Here is a 24,843-nt window from a genome sequence, read left to right as displayed (position 1 = left end):
GGCTGAATCCTCCTTCAACATCACCAGTATCTCCTTTCCTGCAGCTCAGACCCTGTTTTGCAAGTGAGACAGACCAAGGAAGCTCCAGCCAAGCTGGAATCCCAGCCTGGGCAGCAGGTTTGCAGGAGCTCCCGCAACAGAGTCCGATCCATGTCGGGTGAGTTCTCATCCTGGGCTCTCCCTGCCACAGCTTGAAGGTGTAAGTGCCTTCTGTGTCTGAGCTAATCAGAGATCTGGAGCTCTCTGGTGTTTAAGGAGGGGCAGGTAGCAGGAGCTGTTGGCTTTAGGTGTGGTGGGGCTTCTCCCGCCTCCCTCTCTTTGCAGGAGAGCTTTGGTGATCACATAAACTGCTTTATAAAGAACACATGGAACATCAAATCCTCTTTGTGGTTTAGCCCCAGCTGGCAGCTAAGCCCCACCCAGGTGCTCACTTTGTCCCTACAGGGAGATGGAGGAGAGAGTTGGAAGGGGAAAAGTAAGAAAATTTGTGGATTGAGAGAAGAGCAAGTTTAATAATTAAAATGAAATAATAGTAATAATAATAATTGTAATGACAAGGGAAATAAAACCAATATATTGTGTATGCAGCTGGTAGAAGAGGTTAAAAGCCTCATTCCTGAGATGTTTTTGGGGCTAACTAAGCGTGTCTCTCCCTTGGACTGTTTCTGTCCTTCCAGGTGGTCATGCCTTACGTGTTGGTGCCTTAGACAGCTCCGCCTCCCATTTTCCCAGTGGCTCAACTTCCCAAGGGACACAGGGCCCTCCTGCTGCTGCAGCCCGCCCAGAGAAGGCCAGTCCTGCTCCACAGACAGCCCTGCAGAAGGAAAAGGCCAACTTGGCTGCCTATGTGCCACTGCTGACCCAGGGCTGGGCAGAGATCCTGGTGCGCAGGCCCACAGGTGGGTACCTGAGTGTGGGTGGATCCTGGGGAGAGACCAGAGCCTGGGGGAAGGAGAAAAATCCATATTTAGTTGTAAATGAATCTGTCTGTGGCTTACTGTCTTTTGAAACTGTAGAACTGCGGGATGGGTTGGGATGGAAGGGATCCTAAAGCCCATCCAGTGCCACCCCTGCCATGGCAGGGACACCTCCCACTGTCCCAGGCTGCTCCAACCCTGTGCAGCCTGGCCTGGGCACTGCCAGGGATCCAGGGGCAGCCACAAGTCTGGGCAGCTCAGTTGTGTTTGCTCTTAGGGAAGGATTAACAACCTGTTCAAGGTCAAAATGCTTGAACACCAACGTGTTCCACAAGATTAACAGGAATTATCTGCTTCAACCGAAAGCTTTTTCATGAGAAAATAACTGACCTGGTGTTAATTAGGACACCTGAGTGTTTTGGATGGCTTTGGGAACCTGCTGTAGCATTGAGTTACCAGGGGTGGGTTTTGAGGAGCTTGGGGTGAAGTGCAGAGCACTGGGAGTAGCAAATTAATTGAGTCATTCTGCTGAAGAGCCCAGAACTTGCTCTGTTTGGATTTTCTACCTGCAAATTCCAGAACAATGTGAGCATTTCCAACAGGAGCTGTAACCTGTGGGAGGGCTGGCAGTACTGACCACTTCCCCCCTTGTGTGGTGCAGGCAACACGAGCTGGCTGATGAGCCTGGAGAACCCGCTGAGCCCCTTCTCCTCAGACATCAACAACATGCCCCTGCAGGAGCTCTCCAACGCCCTGATGGCTGCAGAACGCTTCAAGGAGCACCGGGAGACGGCCCTGTACAAATCCCTGTCCGTGCCCTCCTCCAGCCTGGCCACGGGCACGGCCAAGCCCTCGCTGCTGCAGCGCTCCAACACAGGTGGGGGCTGCTGGCAGGGCGGGACAGCTCCGGGCTCTGCTGGGTCCCTGCAGGGCTGCCAGAGCAGCTGGGAGCGAGGGGGGGGCCAGCAGTGAGAAAGGGAAGCAGTTCTTGTCCCTAGAGGTGAAAATTTCCCGTCCTCCTTGCTTCTGCTGGCGCGTGGGGGAACAGGAGGACGGGGCAGTAACGGAGCTGCTTTGGAGGAGTCGTGTGGTTGCTGCGTTCCCCAAATGAAAATGAACAAAGTCATGGATCCGTTCCCTCTCCCACTTGTTTGGGGCTGATCTGGGCATCCCACTTGTGGATGGATCTTTCCATGCAGTGTTTCCATTTCCATTTGTCTTCAGTTTGGGAGTCTGTGTCAGGCACTCGGAGCTGCAGGTTCCTGGGGCATGGCCTGTCCCAACCCAGCCAGGAGGTGTGGGCTGCCTCTGGCTTTTACAGCAGAATGCAAATCCTCTTGGATTTACCCACCTCTGAAAAAGACTGTTCAGCCTGCAGTTGAACCACTCGAGTTTCATTTGCTGGCTTGATTTTAACACAGTGGCCAAGGATTTTCACTCTATTTAATGTGGTGCTAGTTCCTCTTAAAAAGTTGTTAACGTTGGGAGATTGGTGTTGACCAACAGCTGCAGTTTTTAAAGCTTTCTGCAGTCCCTGCTCAAGCTCTTACCAGTGATATCCCACACTGAGGTTCTGAGCACTGCAGGCACCATCAGAATTGAGCAGTGGTACCAGCAGACCAGGCTTTGCTGGGGAAAATGGGATGGGTTGTCTGGAAATCTGGTAAAAATGCCAGTTTTCAGCTTTGTTCTAAGCAGGGCAGGGTGTGTTTTAGTATTTTAGAGCATGTAAACACAAAATTGGAGCCAAAATCAAATTATCACCTCTTACAAACAAACAAATGATTCTCCACAAACACTTTTGTGACTCTAAAAATTTGTGATATGTGGAGCTAAGTGGAGATCTGAACCCATGCCACCTGAATGCCACTCCTGTGCCAGTCTGGGAGTCATTTTGGCCCCATCCTTGTTAACCAGACTTGCTGGGGCTGGCTGGGCAGTGACTGGAAGTTTTGCTGTCCCACTGTCACCATGCCTGTTCTGCCCCTTTAGAGGTTAAACCTCTGTGGGTCTTTACCCAGATTCCTCAGAGTCTTCTGTGGGTTTGAAAGTGACCTTGTGCAGGTCAGGAAAGGCTCAGCCTGGATTCCTGTGTGTGCTGGGATATCAGGAAGGGATTTTCTGTTCCTAAGCCTCACAAAATGCATTCTGCAAAGGGAGCAGTTGGAGCCTGCACTGTTGGATGTGTTTATTCCTCCTTATTTGTGTTGAGACCTTGTGCCCTTAAAGTATCCCTTTGGCATCTGGTGAGCTTATCCCAGCTTGTTCTTTCCTTTGTTTCATTTATTTATTTGTTTGTTTTAAACTAGGCTCTTGGTTACATTTTAAACTCTGTGCTTTTTAATTTTTTTATATTTTTTTCATATAGTCTCTCCTTCCTTTTGATGTAGCTGCTCACTTGATTTCCCTTTGCAGTGGCCTCTTTCTCTTCCATGTACCAGTCCAGTTGTCAAGGGAAGTTGCACAGGAGCATATCCTGGGCAGGTATATTTATATATCTTTAAGGAAAAAACCAACCAAACAGTATTGCCATAGAAGAACACCTCTGATTCATAGAAAATGTATCCCTCATCCCTCATTTTCCCCTTCCATGTCTCCTGTCTGTCCCCAGTCTCATCACTCTCAACAAATGGGATCTTGACTAGCATGAAGAAGTCCAAGCCAGATCCAACATTTGCAAGTGCAGACAGTTCCTCAAAGCAACTTTGCTTTTAGCTGGGGTGGCTTGTGAGTCATGAGGCCAGTGTTAAATGACCTGCCAAAACGTGGCTGGATTAATTAATCCTTCATTTGCAGCTTCATTTTCCAATTGGCTTTGTGTTGTGCCCAGTGGAAAAGCTCCCAGCTGTGAGGAGAGCAGCGTGTGCTGCAGGACAGGCTCCCCTTGGAGCTGCTCAGCCCACAGGGATCTGCCAGAATTGGGCACAGAAAGATAAAAGCAGCTGATAATATGTATATATTTCATATATGGATAACGTTCAGCCAGCATGGAGCCTGGTTAAGTGCTTTTTGAATAAAAAAGAAATATATTTCAGCAGAAAACCTGCTAAATTTTACCTTTTAGAAGCTCTATAATAACGTAAAATCTTTCTCCACTTCAGTGAAATTTATTTCATAATTAAATGAAGTGGAGATCAAATTGCACACCTTATGAGCACAACACCTGCATTGCTTTGATAACCTGCAATGCTTTGTGATTTTAATTAGAGGGTTCAAATGTCTTTCTGCCTCTTTCCTTCACTGGAAAACTCCCAGCAGAGCAGTGGGGTGTTCTGAGCTGCTGCTGGCTGCTGTCAGAGGCCTCTCAAAGCAACACAAAGCTGCTGCAGTTCAATATTTTTTCTGTACTTCCCCCTGTTCCTGTTATTCTCTTCCCACCTAAGGAATAATTAGTGCTTGGGTTGTTTCAAAGCACCAGCAATCTGGGCAGTGGTGTAGGAGGGGAGCTTGGCAGCACTGGGTATCTGCAGGTGTGTTCTGGCTTGGACAGCTAACCAGATCAGCACGTTGTTTTGGTTCCTTTTGGTTTGTTTTGTATTTTTAGAAGGTTTGTGTGTGCAATGCTAACTCTTAATTGCTTCTTTGAAATAACTTTGGTCCTGCGAGCTGAAATCAATCCAGGAAAAGCTGCTTTAGTGATTTTTTTTCTTTGTATACTTTTTTTAAATTTTGCTGATTTTCTTTATATTTTTTGTGTGTGCTAATTTTTGGTTTTATTACTTTCATTGTTATTATTTTGGAAAACAAATCTTGGCCTTTCAGATTGGTCTTCCAGTCCCTTGTGTGCATAATGGGAAGCCTCCTGTTCTCCAGCCTTTTCCTCAGGACAAAAAGCAAGGCCAGGAGGAGCCTTTGGTCAGACTCATCCCTGTGGTCAGTGCCTGGAGCACATCCAAGGTTAAACCCTCCACGTAGGCAGGGCTTCCACGGAGCTTTTTTTGTCAGTGTGGTGGTTCCAGTCCCTGTGTGTCTGAGCAGATGCCACCGGTGCCCCTGTCACCCCTGCTCTCGTCCTTCCGCATGTTCAGGGCTGAATTGTTCTGCTTCTCCCGAGGCCTTCTAGGAAAGCTGCCAAACTGCAAGGAAATGGCTCCTAGGAAAATTTCTTATCTCCTTGTAGGCCTCAAGGCTCGGGAGCGTTGCATTTCAGTACAAGAAAAGCTCCCTTTGAGAGCTGATGTCTCCAGTGAGCTTTTATCCCGTACTTTCCTACATCTCTGTAGTTCCTGTCTGTCCTGGTAACCCACGTCCAAGGTCCCGTTTCCTCATCCCGCGCCCTATTGTCCATCAGCAACAAATTGGAAAAAACAGCTGCACTTCTTGGCCCAAGGCAGGCTGTGAGGGAGAGGTGATTTATTCCCTGCAAAAAAGGGCAGCCGGGAGCGAGTCTGACGTGCCAAGAGATGCCAGGGCGCTCACTGGGCATGGCCTTCCGTTGAGATCCCGTAGGGAAAAGGCTGGTGCTTGAGAGGAGAGGAGAGGAGAGATGGGGGCCCGTCCCCGTGTCCCTCTCCTCAGCCGCCGTGCCCATGTCTCCCTAGAATCGGCCGTGGTGCTGGAGGAGGGCAGCCCGGGCGACATGGAGCTCAGGGAGGCCGAGTCCCCCGCCGAGTCCCCCGAGAGCGAGGACGCGGAGACCTCGTGTTCCGAGCACGTGCTGAGCGAGGACAGGTTTGGAAAAGCCCAGGACTCGTACAGCAGGGTAAGGACAGGCCCAGGGTGAGACAGCCGGGGGGGATTGGCCATGAACTCCCTCATGGCACCCTCAGAAACTGATCGCTGATGGCACTGGGGGCGTTCGGGGGAAAATCCTCGTTTATCGGGGACCTCGATCCACCTTTCCTTGGAAGTGCTGGGGTGCCTTGAGCCTTGCTGTTGTCAGCTTTTATTCTGGCTGTCAGGAAAAGGAAGGAATCGTTCCCTGGCAGGGTGGGCAGGCCCTGACACAGGGTGCCCAGAGCAGCTGTGCCTGCCATGGATCCCTGGCAGTGCCCGAGGCCAGGTTGGACACTGGGGCTTGGAGCAGCCATGGTGTGAAAAACGCCAATCACTTGTTTTTAAAATTTTCAAAGTTTAATAGTAATAAAATGGTTATAAAAATAGTAATACAATTAGAGTAATAATAATTTGGACAATTTGAATTAGGACGATATGAGACAATAGAGACAAAGAGTTACAGACAGTCTGGGTACCTTTTTCTGGGCAGCACGAGCCTGAAAAAGGACCAACGTTAACAGAGGATTAACCCTTAGAAACAATAACCTGTTGCATATTCATACACTTCATACATGATGCGTAAATTCCATTCAAACACAGGATTCTGTCTGGTCAGTGTCAACTTCTTCCTCTGAATCTCAACAGCGCCTTCGAGGAGGGAAGAAGTTCATTTCTTCTGACAAGACGGCAATAAATTCTTTTTCTCTGAAAGATTCAGGTGTCCTGTGGCTGCTATTTCGCTGCAAGTCCTTTCTTTAAAAAAAGTATCCTACATAGCATAGGTTCTATTTTAACATTTTTTTATAACCCAAACCTATATTTAACACACTACTTAAGAGAATCAATACAGCATTACTTTCTAACACAACACAAAGAAAATTCATTTTAATATTTTGCGACAAGCCAATCATAAAATACGCATTTTCCAAACATGGCATGAGCATTCAGGTCTATCCCAACCCAAACCATTCCGGGGTTCTCTGATTCCATGAAAACTGTTAAAACTGTTAATGTTTTCTCTCTCTCTCTCTCTCTTTTTTTTTTTTCTTTTTTTTTCCCAGTCCTCCTCCACGTCCAGCCAGGAGGAGAAGTCGCTGAGGTCGGAGGAGCTGTCGGAGGGCGGGATCCCCATCGGGCGGGAGGAGGGCCGGGCGCTGGAGGAGCTCTCCTTCCAGCCCTCACAGCCCCTCAGCAAGTCCAGCTCCTCGCCGGAGCTGCAGACGCTGCAGGAGGTGCTCAAGGACGCCAACGGGCGGGAGGTGCCGCGGGGGCTGAGCACGGAAGTGAAATCCAAATCCCAGTCGGGGAACCTGGAAGGGGAAGGGCTGGGCGGCTGGCTGGGCCGCGGGGAGGACGGCAGGGCCGCCGGGCAGGGCGCCGCCGCCGCGGCTGGCACCTCGCCCCGCTCGCCCTCGGGCCACCGCCCGCGGGGCTACACCATCTCCGACTCTGCCCCGTCCAGGAGGGGCAAGAGGATCGACAGAGACGCCTTCAAGGGCAGGGCAGCAGCGTCCAACACGGAGAAAGTCCCTGGGATAAACCCCAGGTGGGTGCAGAGCCCCTGAGCTGCTCCATCAGGGCTCATTTGTGATGGGGGGGGGGGCTGCACACCATCCCATTAAAAACTTAATTATGCAAATTATCACCTCTTACAAACAAACAAATGATTCTCCATAAACACTTTTGTGACTCTAAAAGTTTGTGGTATATGGAGCTAAGTGGAGAGCTGGACCCGTGCCACCTGAATGCCCCTCCTGTGCCAGTCTGAATAAAGCTCCTGCTTTATTCAGGAGCTGATAGAGACCTGTTGAGCACACTACCATGGAATGAATTTAGGGATTAGGAGACAGAACTCCCAAATGGTCAAAGAAATAGATGGGTAGTTTCCTCCTGTACTTAATGTACTTAATTTAGGGGCTGTGGTTTGACCACAGGTTACCCAGAGTTAATTTTGCTGTGAATGGGGTGGATTGCTAGTTTTGCATTTTGAGAAATAGAATGTGCAAAATCCTAAGAAGAAGGAAAAGAAGGGTTGTAATAGAACCTTGGGTATTGTTAGCTGCCCAAAATTGCATGATGAGACAATTTTCATCTGATTGAGGGCAGGTAAAATGCAAATGTCTGTACAATCATGTGTCTGAGAGCCTAGAAATGTCCCCAGAGCTGTGGAGGGCATTCCTGCTCCTCCATTCCCTACCTTTGAACAGGGAATTTGCGTGGCTGCTGCTGTTTGACACAGCATTGTTCTTCTGACAGGGGTCTGTTGCAAACTGCAAGTGGTCCAGGCACTCAGAGCGTCTCTAAAAGATGAATAATACCCTGTTAGCATTTTTATTTCTCCCATTTTTCTGCTGTACATAACGGCTCTTACCTCCAACAGATCAAAACTGACTTAATTTTTATGGTAACAGATTTTTCCCTCCTTCTCTCCTTCAGCTTTGTGTTTTTACAGTTGTACCACTCCCCTTTCTTTGGTGATGAAAACAACAAACCCCTCTTGTTGCCAAATGAGGTAAGCAAGGAGTTGTACAAATCCTTAATTTTTTTAACCTCATAACTTTCTTGGAATGCAGATGATAATTACAAATACCCAGCTCAGGTGCTGCAGTTTAAAGGTGTTTCCTGCCAGCAGTGCCACAGGTGGGAGATCTCTGTGTTGGGGTTGTGGAGGGGATTATTTAAAGCTGGCAGAATGCTGGGATGGTTTGGGTAGGGAGGCACCTCCCAGGCTGCTCAGGTGGGGGTCTCTGTTTGGGTTGCAGACGTTTGAGAGGTCGGTGCAGCTCCTGGATCAGATCCCATCCTATGACACACACAAGATTGCAGTGCTCTACGTTGGGGAGGGCCAGGTGAGTGTGTGCAGGGGCCTGAATCCTTGTGGGGTGCTGGGAACCTCTCCAGCTGTGGGGTTTGCCCTGCTCCTGCAGCAGCCTTCCTTTTCCTTAATTTCCTGTGCTGAAAATCAATGCCTGCGTGAAATCCTTCTGTAAGGGCAATCACCTGATCCCGGGCAGGGGTGTCTGGTGCTGCTGCAGTGCTGCTGGCACTGAGTGTGACACTCCTGGCCATGTCCCTGTGTCCCAGAGCAACAACGAGATCGCCATCCTGTCCAACGAGCACGGCTCCTACCGCTACACCGAGTTCCTCACGGGCCTGGGCAAGCTCATCGAGCTCAAGGACTGCCAGCCTGACAAGATCTACCTGGGTGGCCTGGACGTGTGTGGGGAGGATGGCCAGTTCACCTACTGCTGGCACGATGACATCATGCAAGGTGAGCTGGAGGGATGGTTTGTGTCTCCTCACCTGCGTCCACACTGTTCCTTCCCAGGGAGGTGGTGAGGGTGTGCTGGGCTCTCATCCCCTCCTGTTCTCTCTGGTAATTCTGCAAGCCATGTGAGAAAGCTCAGGCCAAAACATACCTGCCTTACTTAACAAAAAAAGAAAAAAAATCCCATCAGTTTTATAATGCTCTGCTCTGTAAAGCAGTGAAAAGATCTGCTCTGTAAATTTGTGAAATTATCAGCTCTTTAAAGGCAGGCAGGGTTTGGTTTGCGGATTTAGCTGCTGTTCCCAGCTGCTGTAAAAGCTCACTGAGGGTGGTGTCAGTGCTGCTGTGTTTCTCTGAAGAGCAGCTCAGAGCAGGGGGTGTCACTGCTGTGGCCATGGCTCGTGTCACTGCAGTGTCACCCAGCTCCTGCAGCACCAAGCAGTGCAGAAATCATCCAGGGTCCAGCAGGATATGGTGAAATTCCTAAATTTTTCTGCACAGCTCTGTGCTCATCACATGGAGTCCAGTTCCACCTGGGGCTCTGCAGAGCTCAGTTAGGGCTAGTCCTGGTTTAAGCTCTTTTGCCTCTTTCCTCCCTAACCCAGGGTCTCCTCTCTGTGCTGCTGTGGTCCTTCCCACTGGCTGCTTCACCCCTTGCTCCAGAGAGTCCTGGAGCATCCAGTGGGAATGGATTCAGCTGTCACAAATGGGGACAAACCTATAGAGAGAGCACAGTTTGTATTTTTATTACTGGCATGTGAGCATTGCTGCTTTCCCAGCCCAGCCTAAGGATCTGTGTGTTCCCTCTCCAGCCATTTTCCACATTGCTACTCTGATGCCCACAAAGGATTTGGATAAATACCGCTGTGACAAGAAGAGGCACCTGGGGAATGATTTTGTTTCCATTGTTTACAATGATTCTGGAGAGGATTTCAAACTGGGCACAATAAAGGTAGGGGATTTTCCTCGTGGGTGTGTTACAGCAGGAGCACAGGCTTGTAACCCTCATGTGTGGGTGTTACCCTGAAAGCTGTGTGGGGATTATAGGGGGAGCTGTTGGCTGTGGTGGGTTCACTGCTGTGTGTTTCTGGCATTCTCAGACTATGATGCTGCCAGGGAAATGTTTCTGACTGGTTCATTGGCTTCTCCTCAGGGGCAGTTCAATTTTGTGCATGTGATCATCACCCCTCTGGACTACGACTGTAACCTGGTGACGCTGCAGTGCCGGAAAGGTGGGAATGGATTCCTCAGCCTTTGCTGTGCTGGGGGTTTGTGCTTCCAAAGTTAAACCTTCCAGGAGAAACTCTCTGGAACCAGTTTGCCCAGTTAGATCTGGGTTTGCCCTGCTCGTGTACCTTCTCTGGATTGCTCATGCTGTGTTCAAGCTCAGGAGCCAGTGCCAGCAGCAGAGTAGATCCCTCCCTGCAGCAGCTGCTTGGGAATGCTGGAGGACATTGGGGTTCAGCAGTGCTGGTGCAGGTGCTTTACCAAAGGTGTTTCTGGCTCACACTTGGTTCATGTGAGAGCCCAGCAGGCTCTCCCCAAACCTTTATGGAGCAGCCAGAATTTGAGAGCCAGTTACGTTAAACTGCAGAGCAGGTTCTGTTAAAGCAGGAGCTGGGGAACCTGTGGGGACTTGATACAATTCCTCAGGTTTATTTGACTTAGATATTTAGTTCCTGGCAACCTTTGGCTTCTTAACTGTCTTATGAGAATTTTTTTCTTATTCCTTTAAACTGAAGACATGGAGGGTCTGGTGGACACGAGTGTTGCCAAGATCATCTCTGACAAGAACCTGCCCTTCGTGGCCCGTCAGATGGCCCTGCATGCCAACGTGAGTACCCCCAGCTCCCTGAGCTTCCAGCTGCTGCCTTGGCCCATCACCAGCTTCCAAAGAAACAGGCTGGGCCTGCTAAAGCAAAGGAGCAACTTTTCTACTTGACCTTGAAGCCAGAGTTGGCACCTGAGCAGTCCTAACTCGGAGCTGGATTGCAGTTGCTGTCAAACTGCTCTGAAAAATTTGATGGATTTTATTGTTGTGGTTACGTTAATGTGGCCCCTCTCTTTCCCTGCTTCTCCCCACCCTTCCCAACCCAGATGGCTTCCCAGGTCCACCACAGCAGATCCAACCCCACGGACACCTACCCGTCCAAATGGATCGCGAGGCTGCGCCACATCAAGAGGCTGCGGCACCGGGTGAGTGCAGCTGCTCTGAGGGGTGGGACTGGGCTTCACTGAGACTCTGCCTGCAGCTGAGGCAGGTGACAGCAGCTGTCAGCACTGGCTGAGAGAGAGGAGGGCTGTGTGTACAGAGCTTAGACTCCAGCTGGTCATGGAATCACGGAGTTTGGGTTGGAAGGGACCTTAAGGATCATCCAGTTCAAGTGTGGCAGTGTCAAACCATTCCACTGGCAGTAAGGGCTTTGGGAAGCTTAATCCTGGAATCCCAGAATCACTGATATTGGAAAAGCCCTCCAAACCCATTGAGTCCCAGCTGTGTCTGATGCCCACCTTGTCCCCAGCCTGGAGATTGCCACCTCCAGGAATTCCTTGGGCACCTCCAGGGATGGGGACTCCAAACCTCCCTGGGCAGCTCCTTCCAGTGCCTGACCACCCTTTCCATGGGAAATTCCTGCTGCTGTCCCATACCTGGACACAGAGTGGCACTGTCACAGTGTCCTGGTAACCTGCCCTGCCCAGATAGAGATTTGGAAGAATTTTGGAGAGAATGGAGCTCACCTGCTCTCTGTTGCCTTTCAGCTCCGTGAAGAGACACAGTACCAGAGCCCTGGCCTTCCCCTGCAGCTGCACCCCTCTGCCCCCACAAAGCCCCCTCCCCAGATCCCCCAGGACCCCCCTCCCAGCTACGAGACGGGGCAGAGGAAGAGGCTGATCTCCTCTGTGGATGACTTCACCGAGTTCGTGTAGGGCCGGGCTCGGGGTGTCCCTGCAGGGACACTGAGGCCATTGTGTTCCCTGCCTGCTGATCCCTGCACCTGCATGGACACAGGGATTGGGAGGCGCAGCCGGGCTGCTCCTTGCATGTGGACTTGGCACTGGACCTGCCAGGAGCTTTGGGTGCCCCTGAGGATGACACTGGATTCCCAGCAGAAGCTCCCAGAGGACCAACCCACTGTGTTTGGTTTGATTTGAGCTGTTTCAAAGCTTCTCTGTTGGGAACTTCCCTGCAGAACCTTTCTTTGGACTCCTTCCACACCAGCTCCTGGTGGAAGCAGACAAAGGATGATACTCTGCAAATCCTCATGTGAAGGTACAGGAATTGAGGGATTTTTGAGGACTCTGTTGGGAATGAAATATGAAGTATTGAAAATCCAGTTGCTATTTCTGAGCACCCCAGAATCCCAGCTCCTCCCTGAGCATCGGGGCTGTCAGCACTTGGACTCTTCAGGCTCTGACTCATTCTGCTGCCAGCTCTGGAAAGAGTTAATTTGCATTCTCCCTTGCCCAGAATGCTGTTTAAGTTCCCAAGATTTCTCTTCATTTTGGCCATCTGCAGACTTTCCCTGGTTGCAGGAATGCTGGGGTGTCTCACCCTTCCCCATGCACCTGGTAAATCCCTTTTTGACTGCTGACAAGTCTTGGGGCATCATCTCCCCACGAGTTTTGCTTATTCCCTGACAGGGAGGCTCTCAGGGGAGACTGAAGCAGTTCAGTTGGAGCTTCCAGGGCAGGTGGGCACAGCTGGAATGGGACTTGCAGCCTGTCCTGAGGCAAGGAGGGCACCAGACACTACACCACCCAACTGGGAGGCACCTCATAAGCTGGACTATACTGTGAGAACTTCATCTCCTGCTTGGCCCGTGAGGGGGAAGCGTGGCTGTGGGAATGGCTGCCAGCAGGGAGATGAAGACAAGTGCAATGTGCACAATGTGGGACTGTGAAGGGACAGGTGAGGGGACAGAGGGACAGCCCTCACCTGTGCAGGTGTGTGGGAGCACCAAGTGTCTGTTGTGTTCGAGTGTTTATGAGTCATACAGGAAATAAAATATTTGTCTGATCAGCGTGGTCTCGATGTCCTGGGAAAGTTCCATATAAATCCTTCCTCCTATCCTGGTTTAGTTTCCCAACCTGGTTTGCTCCCAGTGCTGGACACACGGATTCCTGGCTGTGTTCCAGTCCTGGACTGGGATATTCCCTCTGTGCTGGGGAGGGGACTTTGTCACCTCTGTCCTTGTGCCACCCCCAGTGACAACAGGTGAGCTCATTCATTAACACCAGCCCTGATAGGCTGGAGGATTTTAGGAAGTGTCCTGTGCTGTGCAGGAGACCTTAATTAAAATTATAGCTGCAGAGAGAATGAGGGTGGGGTGGAGAGGAGGAGTTGGATCAGGACAAAAGCACCTGAGCCAGGTTGTAGCAGTCAAGTGTTTATTTGACTTTGTCGCTTTGTAAGAAACATCCCCACAGTTACAAAATACACCATTTTTGTTTGCAATGAAATGCTGACCAGACAGGAACTGTTGGCATTTTGGTCACAATCATTGTTCTTTAAAAAAAACCAAAAATTAGAAAAAAATAAGGCACTTAGAGAAGTCCCTCCCTCTCCCTTGGAACAAATGGATGGGGGTCTCATTTTTCATTTAAGCAGCTTGATCCTGATACATCACTGTGAGATTCAAGGCAATAAATAAGACACCATCTCTCAGTGACTACAGACACAAAAATATACATTCAGGGGGATTGATGGGCTTCGAGTCAAGTTCATTGCTGTGAGGGTGTAACTCCATGACTGAATCGCCTTAGCTGGGACATGGAGGGGACCCTGGGACGCTGCTGAGCTGGCACAGAAGCTGCTGGAGGAGAGCTGAGAGTGCTGGAAGCTGTGGGTGCTGCCCGCCACGCAGGGCTGGGCTTTTCGAGGGACTGTGGGGGCAGAGCTGCTCCCCGTACTTCAGGGAAGTAGGGCATTGTCTGATCCCGTTCCTGCTCCTCTGGCATCGGGAGGAGCACTTGGGAACGTCACACACACCGAGTCACAGCCACACACACACACAGGGCAAGGAACAGGCACTTGGGAACAAAATCCAGATGGATTTGGGGAGTATCTTTGTTCCAGCTGCCCCTTAGCTTAGGAAGGGCTGCTCAGAAGCATTTGGGGCCTTGCTGGCCCCTCCTTCCCTCCTACTCCCAACCTCTCCTAGTGAGGATACTCGAGCTGAGAACTGACCATCAGGAACTGAACTTTTTGGCTCTTCAAGAGACTTCCAAGACCTGCTTGGTTTATTTGGGACCTTTCAATCACTGAGTATTCCCACAGAGCCCTTGGGGTGGCTGGATCTACACCCCTGGTGCTCCACACAGGTGAGACGGGTTGTGCCAGGGCAGGGGTGTGAGGAAAGGAGCTTTGGAGCTGGAGGGACTCCAGCCCTGGGGCCATCCCAGCTCTCTGGGACACCTCCCCACTGCTCCTCTTACTGCCTTGCTCTGGGAACATGCCACTGTCCCTGTCACCAAAAAGGTGTCACGGACATGTGCCAGAGCTGAGCCTGGTGCTGCGCTGCCTGGGAAGTTAAAGGAACAAAAACTCCAAGGCAGTAATAGTTGTCTGTCTCTGGCTTGAAAACCAGGGTTTTTTGTGAGCACAAAGCTGACCAGCACCTGGTCCCAGCCCTGGGCTCAGCCTCCAGCTGTTGGTTGTGCCTGCTGCAGGCACCTCCCTGTCCCACTCCTGCCCTCTGGGCCCCTCTCTGCCCTCTCCCCCCCTGTCCTGGTTACCAGGATTGCATTTCTCCCCTCTGCACTGCACTTCTCTGTGCCCTCTGCTCTTCCAACACCTCCATGCTGACCAAGCACCACCTCACTTGTCCTCTCCTGCCCTCATCCCTCTGCAACCTTTCCACAGCATCTGTCCTGCACAGCACCTGAGCTCTCCAAAGGTAACTCAGACCTGTCCCAAAGGCACCCCAGAGCTGCCAGCGTCCCCCTGCAGCCACCCTGACTCACATGGCCAGGGGAGCACACGGATGCTGGAATGGAATCTTCTCAAGTATCCAACACAGCTGGGGGCTGGAGGGGAGGCTCAGGAGGGCATGGAGCAGTGGAAGTGCTCTAGGAGCCTCCACTGCTCCACTGGAAAAGTCTCCCTGCCTGGGAAGGGTCCAGGCCCACCAGCACCAGAGGCAGCTGAACCCAAGGCCCCTGCCCTGCAGCTCTGCCCCCTCATCCTTCCCTTCCACCCTCTCACCTGTCCAAAGCATGGAGCAGGTTCTGGAACACGCAGAGGAGCCCACTGGGGGCTCTTCCCCATCCACCTGAGGCCACTGCCCCGAGCCAGCCCAGGAGAGCACACGCAGCACACACACACAGACACCCAATCCTTATATACACGGGACATTCCCAGGAAGAAGCACTTAATACATCCTTTAAATAACTCTGACAATAGTGTTCTGTCTCCTATCTACATGTTTCAAACACGGTACCGATGCTATGAAAATATAGCAAACATACAAAAATATATACATTTAAAAACCAAACAAACCCCATATAAATTACTTACAATAGCCATAAGGTGAAATGGGGCTGAGGAGGGGAAGGCAGCCCCTGGGGGGGCTTCAGGCACCCCCAGGCTGTGATCTGGGGAGCCCCATGGCACAGGCCAGCTGTAGCCCAGCAGCTGTAGCCCAGCACATGGTGAATCCCAGCTGGCAGGGCTGGAGGGACCCCAAGAAAGCTCCCTCAGGGCTTCACCTGCCTCCTTTGTGCTCAGGGAAGGTGCTGGCACTGCTGCCCGAGCTGGGGCTGCGCTCCCCTCCTCCCTGCCCATTTCAGTTTATGATTTAAACAAACAAAATACTGCTTTTGTGATATATTATCCCATTCTTAGCTCGCACGTGTCACTGGTAGCTGAGGAAAGCCTTGTTTAAAGTGCTGGGCAGTACATAGGAACAAGTAAACCAAAAAAAAAAAAATACATATACTTAGGGCAATACATTCCTTGGGTTAGAGAAGCCAAGCAGCCAGCGGCGCCTGCACCCCGGGGCCACGGCGGGGGGACAGGGCAGGTGGGGACCGCAGTGACACCAGCACGTTGGGAACCCCACGCTGGGAGGTTGGGAACCCCACGCTGGGAGGTGGCTGAGGCAGCCCAGGGCTCTCTCGTCCCCAGCTCGCTGCAATGTCCTTTGTTTTAAATATTGGATTTCTTTAAATACAAATAATAGTACCAATTTCTGGAGGATAAAAGTAGCCAATACTGGAAATTAACTGCTCTGGGTGTAGATAGCATTTCTCTATATATCTATTTATGCTTAAAAAACAAGGTGGGTTAAATACCTTCTTGAAAGCTGTCGCTTTCCTCCACAGTGCGTCTGGTCGACAAAAATCCAAGACTTGGTTCAAACCTTCAAGGCCTGGGGCTCTCCTTTCCCTTTCCCACCCGGCACAGCCAGCAGGGAAGGGGGAGAGCTTTGTCCCGTCCCCCTGTGCCCACCCCAGTCCCACCTGTGGCCGGTTGCAGCCGGGGCCATTGAACACCCTGTGAGCCAGCAGGGATCTCCTGCACCTGCTCACGCCCTGGGGAAAGGCTCGGCCTTCTCCCCGTCCATCTCTACCCCTGGAACGCTCCCTGGGGCCGCTCCCGGAGGGCCGGTGGCCGTGCCCGCGGCGTGGCCGGAGCCCCCTGTGCCCGGCCGGCCCAGCCGCCGCGGCAGCTCCGGGCGGGCACAGCCCACCCAACAAAGCCCTGCCAGGGCATCGCTCCCGCACCCCGTTACTTCACCGTGGGGTGCACCCGGTTCTTGGCCCGCAGGGGCCGTTTCCTCCTGGCCGTGCAGGGCTTGCCCGCCGTGCCCGCGGCCGCGCTGACCCCGCGGCTGGCCCGCAGCAGCCGCCCGGGCACGGGCACGGCCCGCACAGCGCGGCGACAGCGGCTCCGTGTCCGGCGCCTCCGGGGACGGGCCCTGCTCCGGGCCTCCCTCGGGCCCGCGGTGCCTCCTGCGGGCGCGGCGGCTGCGGGAGAACTCGAGCAGGTGCTCGATGCGGGACACGTCCTCCGTCACCTGGTTGACGCGGTCGAACTGCGCCAGCAGCATCTCGAAGAGCGACAGGAGCCGCTGGATGTCGGCGTCCACCTCCAGGCTGTCGCGGGCGCTCAGCACCAGGCTCAGCCCGTCCAGCTGGCTGGAGGACGTGGAGGTCCTGGAGCTGTCAGAGGCGGCGCTGGGAGTGGGGCCACGGAAGGACTTGGAGTCGCTGGAGTCTCGCGAGGGCAGCGGCTCCATCCCCTCGAACCTCACCTTGTGCCGGAACTGGGGGGGAAGAGGAGAAAGGGGCAGCGTTAGGGCAGGAGCTGGGAAGGGGGAACACCCCAAACAGCTCCAGGGCTGCTCCCAGCCATTCCTCGTGTGACAGGCAGGGGCTGGATCCCAGATAAAGCCACATGGGGCTGTGGGGCTGAGAATGGGCAGCTGATGCCTGTACACTTCCCCATCTCTCTTGGGCCCCCGGGCTGGCCACTGCTCCTACCCTTGCCTGCCAGAGAAACCCAGCTGCAGGAAGGAGCCAGAGGCAGGGAAAGGCTAAGGACGGTGCGTGCTGCTCTGTGCCACCATGCCCCTTCTCCACAGAGCCCCCAGGCTGGCCTCACCTCCTTGGCTTTGCTGAAGCCCATCCACATCTTGAGCCTGCGCACGAAGAGCTCGACCATCTCGTAGTCCTGGGGCTCGAAGGCGGGCCGGTAGAGCTCGAAGTGCATCTCGCGGTAGCTGTGGATCAGCACCACCGCCAGCAGCCGCAGCACGATCCACGCCTCCAGCACCACGTAGGAGGTGCAGAAGAGGCAGTAGAGCCCCGAGGCCTCGGGCAGGCAGGGCCGCAGGCTGGCGCTGCCCCGCAGCAGGGCCAGCAGCAGCAGGAGACTGCTGCCCACACTGCGGAAGGACTCGGAGGAGGAGGAGAAGAGCTGCGGAGGGACAGAGGAGATGTGTGAGAAGGGAGCAGAGCAAGGTGTTCCCCTGACCCTCAATATCCCCCCCAACATGGGCTCTAAGGGGTGCCCCACAAATGGGCTGGGGCAGGGACAGCCCCCGGCCAAAGGTGCTGGCAGCAGGATGGGCACCGAGTGACCAGGGGACCCAGGGGCTTTGCTCATGTCATGCCAGGGCGAGGGAAAAGGGGCAGCAGGACCACAGCAGCCCCTCTGTGAGGGAGGGGAACAGGGGTGCTTACCAGGAAGCCGAGCTGGGCGTAGGCCAGGAGGAGGAGGGCGAAGGCCACTCCTGCAGCCATCAGCTCCTTCAGGGACTTCTGGAAGGTCTTCCCAAACACTGACCACTGCCGGACAAAGCGCAGCTGCTGGGCAGCCTGGGAGGGGAGAGGAGGGACTTATGGACACACCCCAGCCCAGGAAGGGTGAGAAACACCTGAGAAACCCAAACCCCAGCAGAGCACAAACACCCCAGCCTGCAGGTTCCTTGCAGACAGAACCATCTGACTGCATTCCCCAAGGGAACTGAGGGTCCAGAGGCCTCAGAGACCTCAAAGTACCCAGCACAGACACAGGTGGCCTCCCTGCCACCCCCTCCCCTGGCAGGGCTGTGCAGGGGTGACAAACACAGCAGGGCCAAAGCAGCCAGCAGCCACGTGCAGCTCCCCCAGCCCTCTGTACCTGCACGGTCAGGAGGAAGAGGAGGGACGCGGCCAGGCTGCTGAAGACGGAGCTGAGGAAGGCCACCTGGTAGAAGTTGGTGAAGCCCCTGCGGTTGCTGAGGTACCTGAGCCACTGCTGGTCAGCCAGGGTGGCCTGGCTGAGGTGCACCAGCACCGTGCACGTGGTGAGCAGGATGAAAAGCCACTGGCTGTAGTTGCCCCACAGGGTGAAGTAGGCTCTGCCTTCCTTCTTGATGGCCAGACACTCTGACACCACGAAGTAAACCACAAACAGCATGAGGAACACCTGGGGGAGGAACAGAGAGGTCACCAGGAGAGGTGATGGAGACATTACCAGGAGAGGAGGAGTGGAGAAGGTACCAGGAGATGAGAGGACAAGCCCTGACTGCTCTGCTGCACCCAGGACAGCAAAATCTCCCCAAACCAGGCCAAGTTCCACCACTGCACACCTGGAGCACCCCCTGCCTTCTGCCCTGCCCTCCTCGCTCATCCAGCACCCCAATCCCTGCTGAAGGCCCCCAGTGTCCACACCCAGTGCCCCTGTGGCAGGGTGGCAGCGCCCAGGGGATGAGGGCTCTGCTGACACCCACCCAGGCAGGGTGACAGATGTGGGGACAGGCAGAGCAGCTCGAGTCCACAGTGCCCAGGCTGGGTGAGGGTCCCCAGAGCCCCCAGCAGAGGGCAGGGGGTGCAGGGGAGGCCCCACACTGACCATCATGAGCAGCTGCAGGGTGACCCCCGCGCTGAGGCGCAGCAGGGGGAAGGGGCTGACGGTGACAGCGGCGATGGCCTGGCCAGCCCCAGGGAACTCCAGGCGCAGCGTCAGGGCCACGTGCAGGTCCACGCTGGGGTTGTACTGCAGCAGCTCCACAAACACTGCCCGGCTCCTGCAGGGGGACAGCAGCAGCTCAGGGGCCACTCTCGGGGGGGACACGGGTCCTGTGGCCCGGTGACACTCCAGCAGCACTGCTGAGGAGCCCAGGTGGCAGCAGCACACTCCCACTCCCCCTGCCCTGCCTCACTCACATGTTGTCGATCCACGTGTGCTGCTGCAGGAACTCCAGCTGAGCCCGGCTCTCCTCCAGGGAAGGGCCCAGCTCCTGCACATAGCCACTGCTGTCGTAGAAGGAGATGTAGCCCCAGTACCAGATCCTGCAGAGGAAGAGGAGCCGTGGGTGAGGCTGAAGGACACTGGGTGCTCTCCTGCGTGGCAGGCCAGGATCTGGTGTGCGGATGCAGACCCTGCCCCTCAGGATTTATTTCACAGGACAGATTACAGGGGTGCATTGATCCACCTCCCAACCTCAGAGCAGCCCCAGGCCCTGTTGTGGCTCACACTTGCATGGAGATGATGCCTCTGGGGACAAACCAGAGAAGAAACCAAGTGTGATTTATGTCCTGCCCAGGGTGCAGGACAACCTGCTGTCACCCCTTGAGCAGAAATCTGGGCTGCTGGGTTCCCCTGCCCTGTCTGTGCCCTGGAAGGAGCAGAGCTGATGCCCCTGTCCCTGGGCCCCCAGAACAGCACAACGCTGCTGCTCAGGCCATTCAGAATTTCCACGTCCATCCCCCCTTTGCCAGGCTCAGGGGCTGAGGTGAGGGCTGGGAACAGCCCAGGGCATTGTAAAGACCTTGGAGAGGTGTGTAAGGGTCCCTGGAGGAGGAGCAGGGCAGGGAGCAGGGCAGGGCAGGCAGGGCAGCCCTTACCCTGCCAGGTCGGGTGCTGAGTGCGCCCACGCCGCCGTCCCGTTCCCGGCTGGGCTCTCCCAGCCCACTCCATAGTCAGCAGTGGCAAAGCTGTGCTGGTCAGTGCAGCTCCTCTGGGCACTGCCCATGCCCTGCAGGATGTCCTGGGCACTCTGCTGGCACTCAGCTGCAATGAGACCACCCTGTGAGCCCAGCACAGCCAGCACGGGGCTCACCTTCCCTCCCAACCCTCAACCCATTCCCACCAGTGCACCAGGGTGAGGGAATGGGCATGCACAGGTCAGGGATTCAGGAAAGGATGGATATTAATAATAAAAATAGCTGTCCAGTTTAGGAGTCATGATATAGCCATGCCTCCAGGTCAGAGTGGATTAGGTGGGTACAAGTGGAGGAGAAGAGAGGCATCCCAACTGGCCTTGGGTAACTGCACTCTGGTCCCTGGATACATCATTGGCTTCAAACTGCCAGAGGGCAGGGTTAGATGGGATATTGGGCAGGACTTGTTCCCTGGCACAGAGTGCCCAGAGAAGCTGTGGCAGCCTCTGGATCCCTGGCAGTGCCCAAGGCCAGGACGTGGAAGTCCTGAATGAACCTCAAGGTCCCTCCCAGCCCAAACCATTCCATGATCCACTGCCCCAGTTCATCTGTGCAGAGCAGAACCACTGCCTGCCCAACCTGTGCTGCCTCCCTCAGCCCCAGCTGCGCCCAGAGCTGCCCCTGCAGGACTGTCACCTCCCAGTGTGACAGCAGAGCCCCCGTCCCTGCCCTCCCTCCCTCGTACCTCCCTGCAGGCGGAGCTGCCGCAGCCGGGCCGTCCCCAGCGTGGTGCTGTGGCTCTCCTGGCCAGAGCCGTTGTTGTACAGGTAAGGGAGGAACACCTGGGACATCCACACCCAGAACTGATCCGACCTGCGGGGGGGAGGTGTGAGATTGCTGAGTCAAAGTTCCGGGGGCTTTGGAGCACGCAGAAGCCACATTGATGTGCACAGAGAGCCCAGGGCTCTGCAGGGACAGCCCAGTGATCCCAGTGCCAGACTGGGCTGCTGGGAGCTCCCAGGGCTGTGGAAAATCAGCTGGGAAAATTGAATCCAGTTAAACTCATGTGCAGAGTGAGGAAAGACTCTGGCCAAGATGCCATTTCTGGCTCTCATGACCCTGTTCATGGCTACAACTTGAGGCTGTAAATTCTGAAGACAGAGAAGCTCTTGTGCTTTACAGCAGCTCCAGAAAGATCAACATCAGCTCCCACAGCCCTTTTCCCACTGGGGAAATCACTAAACCTCACAGAAATTAAACCTCTCAATCCCCAGAGGCCCCTCTGCTCTCCAGGGGAGCAGCAGAACCACAAACAGGAGATGCGCACTGCTGTGGAGTGCCCAGCTGCACATGGGCACCAAGGAACCTCTTATGGGACAGAGTGTGGAGCACAAGCCCAAGAGCTGAGCCCCCTGACCCCCCCAGGGGCTGGCAGGTACCTCTTGATGAGCAGGAAGTCGTTGCTGCCCAGCTGCTGTTTGATGGAGCTCTGCAGGAGGAAGGCCTGGCCAGGTGCGGGAGGCGTCCCCGTAGTTGGTGAGCAGGACCACCAGCAAGAACATCATGTAGATGAGGAAATTCTGGGAAGCAAAAGGTAAAAATGGGATTGCACGGAAGGGCTGGATCCCAGTCCTGCAGCAGAGCAGCGCTGTCCATGGCCACACAACAGGATCAGACTCAGAGGCTGAGAAACTGAGGCAGGAGCTGGAGCCAAGCACTCAGGACACCCCAGCCTGACTGGGAGGGCCCACACTCAGATGTGTCAGAGCCCTGGGCACCAGGCAGCAGGAGATGTCCCACCTTGAGCATCCTGTGCAGCAGCTTGACCTTCCTGGCCTCCTCCTTGGCCTGGAAGAGGGCAAATCCCTGCGGGGGCCGGACCTTGCTGATCCTCTCGGACACGTGCTCCACACAGGGCTGCTCCACCAAGGTGTCATCCTCCTCTGGGTGCAGCCTCTTGGCAACCAGGGAGAAATAGAGGGCTTCCAGCAGCACCTGGGGCACAGGGAGAGGGCTGAGCCTGCAGGGAGCTGGGCCCCATCAGCATCCAGCAGCAGCTCCCACAGGCCCCTTGGCACAGCCAGCAAGGCACAGCTCCTACCTGGACCTCCAAAACCAAGTGCCACCAGCCCTGCCACCAGACCTGCCTCTGGTGTCCACATTCTACCCTTCCTGAGGGATGCAGGGATGGGAGGGACCATTCAGTGCCCACTCTGACCCCATTTCTTTGTGGAAGGCCTTGTCAAGCACTGGAAGGGGCTGCCCAGGGCAGTGGTGGATTCACCATGCCTGGAAGTGTTCAACACCCACATGGATGTGGCACTTGGGGACTTGGGTTAGTGGTGAACACGGGGGTGGTGTTTGAAGGACTTGATAATTTTAAGGGGCTTTTCAAACCTCATCAATTCCATGACAGTGATCAGCAGCTGGACAAGTTAACTCCAGCTGTTAACTCCATGTACAGGTCAGTGCTGCTGCACTCGTGCCACACTCACCTTCAGGGGCTCCCAGACCAGGAAGGATGCCAGGAAGCTGAATATCCCTGAGATGAGCCACATGAGGGCCACGCTGGAGGAGAAGCCCACCCCGATCCACACGGAGATGCCCGCGGCGGCGGCCAGGAGCAGGAGGCTGATGCCATGGGCCAGCAGGGAGCACCAGGGAGGGAGCAGGCGCTTCCTGAACGTCTGGTCTGCAACTGGGGGCAGCAGGAGGAGCAGGGAGAGCAGCGTGAGCATCACTGCAAAGGCCCCCGTGGGCACAGGAGGGGCTGGGCTCAGTGCTCACAGCAGCACAGAGCTGCCAGCAGCCTGGGAGAGTTTGGAGGGACCAGCCCACACATTCTGCAGGGAGCAGAACCTCCCCAGGGGACACTGCAGGGGCTGGCACAGCACAAGTTCTGGCCCAGGCAGCACTGAGATCCAGGCTCCAAGCAAGAGAAGCTGGCAGGAAACAGCAGCGATATCCCAGGCAGGGAGCAGCCCTTCCCAGGGCTCCTTCTCCGTTTTATTTCCCATTTAGCCCACAGTGCTGTAGTGTGGGATGGGCCCTGTCCCCTCACAGCCCGGGGGCACAGCCTGGTACCTGTCCAGGTGGACTTGGCTGATCTGCTCACTTCCCTGGGAGGAGGTGCCACGCTCTGCCCTTTGTCGTTCAGCCTCTGCATCATCACAGTCTCCACCTTCTCCCCGAACACGCTGGACCTGCCAGGCACAGGGGGAGCCTGCTGAGAGCTGTGCCCCTGCTGGGCCTGTGCTGAGCAGGCTGGCACCAAGGGGGGCTGAATGCCAGTGCCAGCACCAGGGCTGGGACATCACACACATCCCCAGGGCACAGACACTGCTGTGTGTCCCATGGACAGGGCCTGACAGTCCCTCCCCTCCCCTGGCTGGCCAATCTGCAGTGGCTGGGGGCTGCCAGCCCTGGGGGTGCTGGTCAGGGTGCCCAGCAGGGTGTTCTGGGCTTGGTAACACTACAGGGATTTGGGCAGAATCCCCTTCTCCCTCCCATCAGTGCCATGAAGGGAGCCCTCATCCCAGCACATTGCCCAAAACTGCTGGAGACACAGCTGTGGCTTTAGGGGAGGTTCCTGGTGGCTCCTGGAAGGGTGGCAGTGCCCTCCTGGAGCTGTGCTGGGGGCTGCAGGAGCCATGGCCAGCAGGGACAGAGTGACCCGTGAAAGCATCCCAAAGGCAGCTGAGCCCAGCTGGGTGTGAGGGAGGCCTGAGATCACTCACAGGCCTGAGATCAGATCTGTTTCTGCCCTCATGTACGGCCCCAGGTCCTGGGAGATGCCGCTGGCTCCATCTGCCAGGATCTGCCGGATCAGATCCTCATCTGGGAAAGAGAGAGCACAGACAGCGTCGGCAGGAGCTCCGAGCACAGCCCCCAGCACCACCCCAGGGCGTGGCTCAGCACCTGCTGGAACTGGGGAGGAGGAGGAGGAGGAGGAGGGTGACAGCCATGTCCTGCCCCTGGGACAGCCCTCCCCTGCTCCCTGTCCTGCAGCTCCTGTCCGTCCCAGCTTGGCCACAGAGCTGCTTCAGAAGGCCAAGTTCTCCTTCTCCAGCCACTTCCAGAGCCTCAGGGACACCCTGTGGCTTTGACACCAGTGAGGAAGCGCTGGCTGCTTGCAGCATTCCCATGGGAACACACCTCTCCTGGCTCCCAGTTTGCTGCCCACCAGGATTTCTGTTTTTCCAGACTAAAAGCAGGCACAGCCCTCCTGCCCTGCCCTCCAGGGTGCAGCCAGCGCTGATGGCAGCAGCTCTGCCCGAGCCAGGGGCTCACCTGAGGCTGAGAAGTACCGGGGCTGTCCCTGGTGGATGCCAAGGGACAGCGTGTCCTCCTCGGGGCCCAGGGGCGCCTCCAGCCCCAGGTGGCGGCTGGCCCGGCCTCTCTTCAGCTTCTGGATGGTGTTGCCCATGATGGAGGGGTCGCTCAGCAGGTCTGGCCAGCTGAGCAGGGCCTCGCTGGAGGGCCAGGGCACCAGGCTGAGGGAAAATGGGAATGGGGGGTCAGGAATGAGGGGAGCAGAGAAAAGGAACCTGGTGGGACTGCAGAAACAGCTGT

At 55.1% G+C, this 24,843-nt stretch overlaps 2 protein-coding genes across 7 annotated transcripts in view; one reads left to right on the top strand and one right to left on the bottom strand.

The window, feature by feature from the left end:
• Positions 1–12,922, top strand: part of TSC2 (TSC complex subunit 2) — a 34,408-nt gene extending 21,486 nt beyond the window's left edge. For 3 of the 6 annotated variants that reach the window (XM_036392285.2, XM_036392284.2, XM_036392289.2), the window contains 14 exons: positions 45–157; positions 678–899; positions 1,579–1,794; positions 3,333–3,401; positions 5,459–5,619; positions 6,695–7,179; positions 8,070–8,145; positions 8,396–8,482; positions 8,718–8,904; positions 9,714–9,853; positions 10,055–10,133; positions 10,644–10,735; positions 10,999–11,097; positions 11,662–12,922. In XM_036392285.2, coding sequence (XP_036248178.1) covers positions 45–157; positions 678–899; positions 1,579–1,794; positions 3,333–3,401; positions 5,459–5,619; positions 6,695–7,179; positions 8,070–8,145; positions 8,396–8,482; positions 8,718–8,904; positions 9,714–9,853; positions 10,055–10,133; positions 10,644–10,735; positions 10,999–11,097; positions 11,662–11,829 — 2,194 coding nt within the window. In that variant the 3' untranslated portion in view covers positions 11,830–12,922. The remainder of the gene's footprint in view (positions 1–44; positions 158–677; positions 900–1,578; positions 1,795–3,332; positions 3,402–5,458; positions 5,620–6,694; positions 7,180–8,069; positions 8,146–8,395; positions 8,483–8,717; positions 8,905–9,713; positions 9,854–10,054; positions 10,134–10,643; positions 10,736–10,998; positions 11,098–11,661) is intronic. The other 3 variants (XM_036392287.2, XM_036392286.2, XM_036392290.2) reach the window with 1 other exon arrangement.
• A 2,384-nt stretch (positions 12,923–15,306) lies between these two features.
• The window catches only part of PKD1 (polycystin 1, transient receptor potential channel interacting), an 82,243-nt gene continuing 72,706 nt past the window's right edge, over positions 15,307–24,843 (bottom strand). The window contains 15 exon segments of the mRNA XM_054516530.1: positions 15,307–17,168; positions 17,507–17,821; positions 18,088–18,222; positions 18,527–18,814; positions 19,241–19,415; positions 19,555–19,680; positions 20,236–20,401; positions 21,017–21,144; positions 21,711–21,781; positions 21,783–21,851; positions 22,072–22,266; positions 22,767–22,969; positions 23,356–23,474; positions 24,009–24,108; positions 24,562–24,764. Of these exon segments, the coding sequence (XP_054372505.1) occupies positions 16,428–17,168; positions 17,507–17,821; positions 18,088–18,222; positions 18,527–18,814; positions 19,241–19,415; positions 19,555–19,680; positions 20,236–20,401; positions 21,017–21,144; positions 21,711–21,781; positions 21,783–21,851; positions 22,072–22,266; positions 22,767–22,969; positions 23,356–23,474; positions 24,009–24,108; positions 24,562–24,764 (3,034 nt within the window). The 3' untranslated portion in view covers positions 15,307–16,427.

This window comes from Molothrus ater, chromosome 16 (genome assembly GCF_012460135.2).
Source record: "Molothrus ater isolate BHLD 08-10-18 breed brown headed cowbird chromosome 16, BPBGC_Mater_1.1, whole genome shotgun sequence".
Lineage (NCBI taxonomy): Eukaryota > Metazoa > Chordata > Aves > Passeriformes > Icteridae > Molothrus > Molothrus ater.
This window is presented reverse-complemented; position numbering and strand designations above follow the sequence as displayed.